General features: G+C 33.3%; 2 protein-coding genes across 4 annotated transcripts in view; one reads left to right on the top strand and one right to left on the bottom strand.

Moving 5' to 3' along the window:
* The first annotated feature begins 617 nt into the window (after positions 1–617).
* Positions 618–10622, top strand: part of LOC100185600 (probable E3 ubiquitin-protein ligase RNF144A) — a 15666-nt gene continuing 5661 nt past the window's right edge. Inside the window, exons 1-11 of one of the 3 annotated variants that reach the window (XM_002125108.5) lie at positions 620–834; positions 1094–1188; positions 2096–2200; positions 2592–2652; positions 3024–3154; positions 3474–3509; positions 3848–3924; positions 4390–4531; positions 5587–5676; positions 6344–6454; positions 7375–8229. In XM_002125108.5, coding sequence (XP_002125144.2) covers positions 696–834; positions 1094–1188; positions 2096–2200; positions 2592–2652; positions 3024–3154; positions 3474–3509; positions 3848–3924; positions 4390–4531; positions 5587–5676; positions 6344–6454; positions 7375–7584 — 1197 coding nt within the window. In that variant the 5' untranslated portion in view covers positions 620–695 and the 3' untranslated portion in view covers positions 7585–8229. Of the gene's footprint in view, positions 846–1088; positions 1189–2095; positions 2201–2591; positions 2653–3023; positions 3155–3473; positions 3510–3847; positions 3925–4389; positions 4532–5586; positions 5677–6343; positions 6455–7374; positions 8230–10622 lie in introns of those variants that run through there. The other 2 variants (XM_026833538.1, XM_026833541.1) reach the window with 2 other exon arrangements.
* Positions 8593–10372, bottom strand: LOC100177732 (26S proteasome non-ATPase regulatory subunit 12-like). The gene has a single exon (XM_002124437.5). The coding sequence runs from the start codon at positions 10246–10248 to the stop codon at positions 8884–8886; it is 1365 nt and encodes a 454-aa protein (XP_002124473.1). The 5' UTR covers positions 10249–10372; the 3' UTR covers positions 8593–8883.

Raw genomic sequence — 10622 nt, 5'->3', positions numbered from 1 at the left:
AACTAGAGATTCTATTAGGCCTTGTTTTATTAAGAAAACACATTAACGTACGACGGTTTAAAAAACGTATATTTAACTCAATGTAAATTTAGAATGAAGTAAAACAGAATCGAAAACAAATATAGAACCCGCAAGTGTGTTTTATGAGATCATGATATATTTTAGATTCTGCATTATGAATATAGATTCCCTTTTTCTCGTGTTATCTTTGCCATCATTGCAATTCACTATCTACTACCTTGTGCGTGCGAAACAGCGCAGACGAAGAACAGTCATGTTGTTTTGTTAAATTCGCAGAACAATAGTGTTGTATAGGTACAACTGGCATCGCGGTTAAAATTGTGGGTTAATTATCTAATATTTAAATTAGTTCCATTGCAACATTTAAAGTGTTGCCTAATTAGGGCGGCCTGTTTACTTTTATAAATTTTACCTTTTTAGCAGTTTATGGTTTGATGTAGCAGGTATAGGTTCATAGTATATATTGGCGGACGTTAAACTTCCCTTTTAGCTGGTGCAATAGTAATACAGTTTCTCATTTAGTTCTTATTACCTTGTTTGTGTATGTACAGAATAATTATACAAACAGAATATAAATATAATACCTGTAAGTTTTTACCAAACAAATTAAAATCCGGACTTATCCATTTAAAGCTGCCTATGTTGTATTAATAAATTATCAAAGATAAATTAACATGGATTTAAACACAAAAGAAGATGCTGGATGCTCTCGTGAAGACCGTTCTTCTGTATCAAGTACATCGGAGACAATGCCACTCAGTCATTATGACTGTGATTGTATAAAACAACCAGATGCCGCTGTAAAGTGTGAAGGTATATCAGACCTTTTGGGTGCTATGAATACTGTGTACACTTTTATTGCTAGATTTGTAAGAGTGACTACTCTATTTTCATGGTTCAAGTGAGAAGTTGTGAAGCAATAAATATTGTAAAAGTGAATATTATGTAACTTAATTGATGCAATAAATAAATTGGGCCTACTAGTTTCCTGTATGGCTTATAAAAGTACACTGAAATCTTGTTTAAAACATGAATGTCATGGTGTATTCCTACAGTTTCATTTGTTGTTCAGACATTCCAAGTCTTTGTAAACTCTGCTTAGAAGATGGAGTGAAATTGGAAGACATGATTGTCCTTAAATCTTGTGGCTGCGCATTCTGTTTACAGGTTTCACTATGATGCTATTAATTAAACCAAAATGATGGATATCAGATTTTGTTTTTGTTATTATAACATGCACTATGCAATGAATAAATAGGTTACTGTCTGTCGGAAATAATACAGACACAGTATATGCATGTTAATTTGAGTCATTTGATATGACAGTGTTGTTATAACTAAATATAGACTTTGTTTTTTTAAACTTTCCCATCACATTTTATCTTATTGTTTCATGTCAATTTAAATTGTTTATGGCTACGATTAATAGCAAATGTAATTAAATCAAACATAAAGTAAAGCACATAACTTCTATATTATTGGAGGATTATTATATTTGATATTACTAGTTAATTGGGTACAAGAACATAAAAGCTCATTAAGTTCATGTGTTATAGGTTATTTGTTGAATATAAATATGTCACTATTTCACTAATGTCAAGTCAATGTTGAAAGACAGTACACAGAACTTATGCAATTACATTGGACATTTGGACCATACAAATTTAAAATTGTATGTATGTATAGTAGGATGGGGAAAGATGGGACACTGTTTGTGTTGGCACATAAAATATCCAAATATCTTGATTGTGTTTTTAACAATTACCAACTGTCTATGAGAGTCGTGAGGATACGGTTTTATAATTCTTTAAGTGTTCTTTTGTTACTACCAAATGGGTCAAAAAAATAGAATGAAAAGGTGTCCCATCTTTCCCCACCCTACTATATAAGTATATTTGATTGTATAAAATAAAACAGTTTTAATGAAGACACATTAAAAAATCTGTTAATTAACTTTTAACTATTAATTGTTTTTGGCAACAACAATTTTAGGTGTTACTGTATTAGTATTGCATAAATTTATTAGCTTGTTTTACTGCTTGATTTTCTTAAAGCTCAACCAACTTTTATGCAGTGTATGCGAACATATGTTGAAGTTCTAATTCGCGATGGTGTTGTGATATCAATATCATGCCCAGACTCCAACTGTGAGACAGGCGGCATCATAAGTTGTGATGAGGTTCATAAGTTTTGAATTATTTATAACTTGCTGGTTATTTAATGTATCTTTTCAGTGTTTTGAATCTAAGAACCCTGCGCGTTATCAATATATCAATATCTTTGCATATTTAAAACATGTATTATGGTACAGCTAATTCAGAAAATATGCATACTGAAATGTATATTATATGTATTAATTATTTTAAAATAAATACCAAAAACAGCCTATGTGTATATTTATGAAAACCTGTAAACATAAAAATCCCTAAACATAGAAAATCTCATTGGTTTCGGTTTCACAACAAATTCACAATCTTAACCACTGTAGCAAGTTTTAGTCAAAATATAAAATTTCATTATTTAACCGACTTAGTTAAATCCTAGCTTTTGTTGTAAAAACTGTTTTTCAGATTGAATTTCTCAGTCAACCAGATACTTACAAAAAATACAAACGTTTAAAATTTGAACAAGGTGCGTTGTGTACTTTTTAATATCTGAAACAGAAGTTCCTAATAATTAACGGTTTATAAAGCGCGCTGTAGGATAATATTAAAAATTGAAAAGCATGTTTTTAGTACTTTTATATATATATATTTATATAATAGTAGGGTGGGGAAAGATGGGACACCTTTTCATTCTATTTCCTCGTTCCTTTTGGTAGTAAACAAAGAACATTCAAACAATTATAAAACCGTATCCTCACGACTCCAGTAGACCGTTGTTAATTGTTTAAAACAAAATCATGATATTTGTATATTATTTGCTAAAGGTTTCCCAAATTACCTCACATTACTATAATTAATTATTAACATGCGGATAGTGCTTCATATTTTTTATTACAGAAGTGGCAACAGATCCAAGGCGTACATTCTGCCCCCAGGTTTCGTGCTCCACTGTTTGTCATGTTTGCAATAATTCTGGTTCATCAGTTTCAACAGCACCCACAGAAGCAGTGCCTGTACAATGCCCCACTGTAAGTGCTGCTTCATGTTGAAAGGACAATTTTTGCAAGCTGTATTGTTGTCTCAGAGCAAACAGTAAACATGTGGCTGGACTTTGTATAAACTGTGTTCTTGTATGGACTTTGTATAAACTGTGTACTACCTGAAATTTGAATAGCCCAAATGGATAACAATGAAAAACGTGTTTCGTATCATTTTGTGTATAAGCTATATTAACAGAGTCTAAAATGTGTGTTTTATAGCAGTGTTTTTGTTGTTTTTTTTCTGGCATATTAACAATACTATGCTAATTGTGTTTAGCTAATAATTAAATGTTCTGTATATTTACAGTGTCATCTTATGTTCTGCTACATTTGCAAAGCAGAGGTATGTTTAATATTACCTAATCAAACCACATACATATGCATGCAAAACACTATGCTTGCCAAAATCAATTTTAAAGGCAAATTTAAAACAGGTCAAAACCGAAAATGAATTTGTATTTTTATATAAGTAACCTAATCATTGCTCCAACCCAGTGGTGACTAATGGGTTGTCCAAATTATTAGCCGATTATAAAAAAATGAAAAAAAAAAAAAAATCACCCACAAAGTAACTCCTAAGCTGGCAGTCTGGCACGAGGTGTATTAACACTCCTGTTTTAACAAATTTCGTTTTCCGGCCACGCGAGAATAAAGTAAGTTACATTTACTATTATTTTTTAGTGGAAGCCAAGCCACAAATGCAACGATTACACTCGAAGTTTTGGCAGTGAATTACAAAAACTACAGAACAGAACTGGGTATGCTTCATCTGCCATCTTAACAGCCCATTTGTTTTAATAAGCAATGCATTAAAACATTCACCTGTTTCGCTGCACAACATTCAGTGTTACAATTTGAAATATATATAGTTTCAAATAGTTTTTAATGCTAAATAGTCTTAACGAGGAATGTGAAGTTTATTTTACACCATTTTCTACATTTTTGCTTAAAAAGTTTTTATTTATTGCAGGCATTAATTAACTGTTGTTTTTCTGCTAATATCCTTCTTTGGGTTTTTTTAATTAATCTGATATTCGTTAGTGCGTTTAAAGAGATAAACAGACTGGCAAAGTGGTTAGTGTGCCTAACCCAGAGGTATAGGGTGCAAGGCTTGCCCCTGCTAACATTGTGGCCATTGTGGGCGTATATGTCCTTGGGCAAGACACTTATAATCTGTGTTATAACTACTGTAGTTTTCTCAAGCATGTTTATATTCTGTCTAGCTTTTCATTAAGTGGTCCAAATGAACCAATTAAACGGTGCCCAGTGTGCAACATCTTGATTGAAAAGGACAGAGGATGTGCGCAGATGATTTGCAAGAATTGCAGCCACGTTTTCTGCTGGTATTGCTTAAAACTTCTTGATGTGAGTACTGTTGCAACAACAAACAGAGTTATCCCGTCACTGGGTCATGTGTGTATTGTGTATATATACAACTTGCATCCTGGTATGCCAGTTATGTAACCTTTGGTTAACTGTGGTGGTTACTGTCAACCACAGAGATTTGTGGCATTCAAATAAAAGTTTTTATTTAAAAACAAAATTAAATTCACTGCTACTGAAGTACTACATATGGGCATCACATTTTTTTTATTTATTTTTGATAAGAATGTGCTTGTCTTAGTGCTATGTAACGCTTACAACAGTAAACAAGTGGTTTGTAAAATAATAAATAAAAAAACAGCTAGAACTACTGGTTAATATGTAACTAGCATTACCCCCGAAACTGAATTGTTCTAGTAAATTATTAATGTATTTTCCGAAAATAAGCTAAGTACAAGCCTAACCCTAAATATTAGATAAGGTGTTGTCTGTTGTATGCCACGCAATGTTTCATACAAGGTCACCAATAAGTGGTAAACAGGTTACTTATCCTCACTGTATATTTTTATGCAACATGATTCAAGACAAACGGATATTTAACAATGACAGTGATTTTTAACAATGGGTCACAAGCTTTTTTATGGGGACACATCTTCATAAGTATAGTTCCATTCCAACTTTAGTTCTGTATTCTAATTAAATTTCACTTTAATAAATAATAATAAAAACAAATTAAAACAGAGTAGTTGTAGCTGTGTAATATAGTAGGGTGGTAAAAGATGGGACACCTTTTCATACCATTTCCTTGTCCCATTTAATGGTAAACAAAGAACATCCAAAGAATTATAAAACCACATCCTCACGACCCATAGACCGTTTTTATTTGTTTAAAACACGATCAGGATATTTGAATGTTATGTGCTAAAGGTGTCCCGTCTTCCCCCCACCCTACTGATACTATATGATACGAAATAATAAAAATGCTATATATATAAAAGATTCCTTATTGTCTAATATTTCTATTATAAATAACAACTTAAACCAGGACGTCATGGTATAAAATGTTCACATACCAGTACAATATTTATTTTTACCAGAATGACTTTATGCTACGACACTATGACAAAGGACCATGTAGGAACATGCTTGGACATAGCAGAGCACAAGTGTTTCAACACAGAATTGGGGTTTGTAGTTTTGCACTAATAAACCTGGGATGGCATTCTCGGCTACCGACTAAACTAGTCACGGCCTAAATCCGGTTTTGCTGTTTAGGTAACCCGAATATATTTTAGTCGGTAGATTTTGACTTTCTGTAATAACCAATGCACAGAAAACACGACTAAATTTTAGTTGGCCGACTAAAAAAAAACATGGTAACCAATAGTAATAGCAACTGACGTGTTTAGTCTGTAGCAGAGAATACCATCTCTGATGTATCTGCTATTCCCAGGTTTTTAAAGTCAGAATTGTTTTTTAAACGGTTTGTTAAATTTTAAGTAATAAAATGAATTTGGTACTTTTAAATTGTTTTGGTCGCATTACTGTTGAGTAATGAGACATTATGTTAGAATTGTTTTTTTTTAAACAGGATGTTAAATTATAGGTAATAAAATTTAAAATATTAGTTTAAAATTGGCAGTTTTAAATTATTTTCTTCGCATTACTGTCTAGTAGTGGAGACATTAGGTTAGAATTGTTTTTAAACAGGTTGTTAACTTTTTTTAAAAATTGTTTTGTTTGTGTTACCATAAAGGCATGTCTTTTCTCTTTGTTAAAGACTGACACGTGTAATGTTGTTTTTGTGTAAACAACATCTCTATCTCTAACTAACTTGGTGATTACAAATTACAGATTGTTGGTTTGTTCACAGCATTTTCTTTACTTCTCCTTGTTGCCTCCCCTGTTTTAATTCTTGCAGCACCAGTTATTCTCTGCTGTAAGTGCAAAGAATGTTGTCAACAGGTAGGCATTTAACTATCTCAAATTTAGGTATTCGTACTAATAATTAAACCTGCTTCCTTTAAGACCTCACTTGTATAAACACCATTTTCTATTCCTATCATTTATTTATAGTTATTAATAAACAACTTTATTTATATCTTTGATTACCGCAGCGAAGATTTTGAAATACTTTAAACTAAAAGACAAGATTTAAAAACAATGGTTGTTAAAACACGCTTACAATTAAATACATTGTGCTGTTATTGTATTATATTATTTCTATATCGCTGCGCCTTCTTCCAACGTCATCCGTCTTTCATTCGTCTCGTCTGACCTTTCATTCTAAGCAGCGCATGGTCGGAGTATGTTGTGTTTTGTATATCGTGAACTATGTTGCATTAACTGTGAACTATGTTATGTTAACTATTTACAAATAGTTGGAAAAAAAAAGACATGGTCGCTACACCTAGGACCTAGCAGACAAACAATCTATTTATGTTTAATTATTATCAAGTTAAATTTTTAATTGAAACAAAAGTGTGCAAAAAGACATGACCCTTAATCATATCCCTGAATCCTGTTAATATGTCAGAAGTGCTTTAAATAGTAAACTTTTATATTACCCAAAGTTATATTATACATGAACCTAATGACAGACACACACAAACATATCCGCTAAGTGTTGCATTTTTGAGAAACTGTTATGGGTGCTTAAAATAATGATTATGGAAATGTTTTGAAAACAAAAATTGGTTAGCGTACTGTTTTTTTTTGTTTTTCTAAGGTAATTTGTCGCAAACATTTGATTGAAAATTGGTAACTACCATGCCCACTATAAGTATCCAAAATAAAACCAAGCAATACTTTTCTATGTGTGTGACTCGCATAACGTATATATATATATATACATAGCCTACTTTAATAAACTAGCTAATATTTAGGCCATAAATCGTGCGCACCAACACCGAGGTTCTGTGGAATTACAAATGAATGACAGGACTTCACGGCAGGCAGCTCACAGGGGAAACAGACAAGATGACATTGAACAAGGTGTAATTACTGTGGAGATGTCAAACACGAACTTAAGTCACAATCCCCATCAAAATGAGGCTTCTACCAGTAACAGAACTGTATTAGATTTTGGTACGTAGGTGGCAACACCTTCACCATGCATTTGTTGATATGTTTAATAGTAAATACTGTTCTTTTTGTCTTTGTATAAGCTTTTCACTTTAGCAGCCAAGCTGCCTAATCATTACAATCCTAATTACAGCAGTTAATCACTAGAAATGATTTCAAATGCACCCAATTTTGATCGTACTTCACCCAATGTGTTTGAAGTAAATTTCTACTTCTAAATCTTTACTGATGCCATCAAAGATACATGGTATGGTACTGTGGGGGAAGGTGGGACACCTTTAGCACATAATATCTTAATGTCCTGATCGTATTTTAAACAATTAACAACGGTCAATGAAAGTCGTGGTGATACAGTTTTATAATTCTTTAAACGTTAATCGTTTACTACCAAATGAGACGATAAAGTAGAATGAAAAGGTGTCCCATCTCCCCCCACCCTACTATATAATAAGTACCATTTAACCATTACAACAGTCCCCTATTTTGATTTCAATTGGAAGTACTCTGACTCTGCTGTGCAACTGTCAAGGTGCTCTTACCAGTATACATTCACACCACTATGCTTTGCACATTCTGTCTTTTCACGCTTAAAGCAGTGAATCGGTGAATACTGTTACTAAATTTACATTAAAATTTACTACCAAATGCAGAACTTTGTGCAAGTAACATATTGTCTAAAATGGTCAACAGACAGTACGTTTAAACAGGTATTAAGTTTTTAAACCCAAACATAGAACATTTGCATACTGTTTTATTGGACTATACAAAGTTTTCGTACCACTTTTGGTAAGAAGACTACAGTTAAGAACATTGTAATCACTATTTTAAGAGTCACTCGTCTATACAGTTTTAAAAAAAATATTAGACACACTCAATTTACTATAGACTACATTCAAAACACAATATATAAAGCACCTTAAATCATCTGATAATTCATGTACGACATGTAGTTTTAACTTTCTGTACTTTTTTCTTACTGCTACAATCAATGTTTTTAACCAATCATTACTGCTACTACCTGAAATTTAAACACATGGTATTAAGCCCCATAACTTCTTGCATTGCATTTAATGTAGTTAAGTAAAGGTCTAAAGGTATGTATAGTGACATTACAAATCAACATTACACATGTATTCAATGTATTGTGGGTATCGTAATAATACAACATACAACACTTTTACAACCCATTTATGTATAATGCAAACAAATAAAAGAAGCCAGCAAAACGTAACTCCATAACAAATAATACAAAAGCGGGAACTTTTGTGATCTTGTTTTGAATTTTCTAGTACATACAATCAGTGAGTCTATCAAATTGCTTTTAAAGAGTGGATCATTTCTTCTTTCGCAATTAAATGAGTAGCTTTGTTCACTAGACCCATGAGCTTGTTGACAGAATGAGACCACTCATTTAAAACATCACTTGGATCTCTCGGTCTTGTGAAAGTCACCACACCAGCCAGTCGGTCTATCTTAGCATACACAGTCTTATTAACCACCAACTTTGCCAGGTATTCCTCTGCTTCTTCCACCGACAGATCCAGCAAGTTAGACATCCTTTTAGAAGTGATCCTTGTATAATACTTGGCCATGATACGAATGTTGTGCTCAACAACTCGATTAGCAAAGTCCTTCCACCTCTTCTGACCATCCTCAGTGTGCAAGAACACATCTGTACATGGACTGCCACTCTCTCCTTCCCTAAGCTCATGCTCATACAATGCCATGAACTTTTCCAGCTGCATCAGTTCTTGAGATACGAAGCACTCCAACAGCTCTTTGTATTTCGGAATTTCTTCCAATTTCTTTTCCGTTCTGACTCTCTCGAGCATATCAGACTGCTCATTATCATGCGGTGCCAAGATCACATACAACACCACACTCTTCAGAGCTTGCTTCCACTTAATTTTGTCAGTTTCAATCAAAGGTGTATCATACACCGCCTTAAAATGCTTGCAGGTTGACAAATAATTTCCGTCAGCCAAATCCAATTCAATCATCATTTGATAATATCTCAACTTCAACTGCTGCACATCTTCGTCTTTATTTTCAAAAAACCGAATGCTGATTTTTTTGCTGATAATCTGAACGCGAATGTAATCCTTTTTTGCCAGACACAGCCTCATTTGCTCAAGAATAAATTCGATTTTTTCCTTCCTTTCCATGCTTCCGAATGTTTCAACTTGGAGCTCTTGCAGAATAGTAGCGGCCTCCCCTATATCCCCCTGGTTCTCTTTAATTTTCGCAAGTTTCATGGTTAATCTGGCTCTTTCATTTTCCACATATATCTTTCCTTCAGTCACAACTCTTAATGTGTCAATTAGTTTAAGCTTAGTTTCCAAATCCGGTGTTTTTTCCACGTAAGTATAACACTCCTGTACCATTTTTGCCACGGCCAGTTTAAGCTGACTACGTTTCTTTGTTAACACAACAATGATATCGTTAAGCATTTCCCATTTTTTTGCTTCGAAACAAATTTTCACAGCACATACCATAATCTTTCCATTAGACACCATATCGCATGCAACTCTTGTTTGTTTTTCCAATCCGTACAACTTTTCGAGAGCTTCCTCCAAGTTCCCATCCTTTGCTATTGTTTCGCACTCTGGAATGAGCTTATCTACAGTCTCGCTGTAGTCAACTTCCATCTTTTCGAGTTTTCCATCTCCGGACATCTTGAATTGTATTGGCAATCTACAAATGTACGATAAAGCACAAAAACAAACCTAATCACGGTTCAAAAACTTTCGAATTATTCTGACGCAGCACGATTTCGGGAATCACCATTGTGTGGGTAAAAAGGATGCGAGCAAGTCGTAAATTACTAAACTTAACAAAACATTTAATTAAAAAGTATGCCCGGTCATGCATACAGATGTTTTATTATATTAAAAAAAGACATATTTTTCACGTTAAATTAAGTCAAGCTTGTTAAAGTAAAATCTAGTTTAAACTTGGCTTGACGATTGCAGACGACAAAATAGTTTATCCAGAGGACTTTGATTTGTACACAGTCATATACTTTCATACAACCAAAGAAAGCTATCCT

This window comes from Ciona intestinalis, chromosome 1 (assembly GCF_000224145.3).
Source record: "Ciona intestinalis chromosome 1, KH, whole genome shotgun sequence".
Classification (NCBI taxonomy): domain Eukaryota; kingdom Metazoa; phylum Chordata; class Ascidiacea; order Phlebobranchia; family Cionidae; genus Ciona; species Ciona intestinalis.
This window is presented reverse-complemented; position numbering and strand designations above follow the sequence as displayed.

Coding starts and splice junctions, on each gene's coding strand:
- LOC100177732 (XM_002124437.5), bottom strand. CDS start 10,248: ATGTCCGGAGATGGAAAACTCGAAAAGATGGAAGTTGACTACAGCGAG.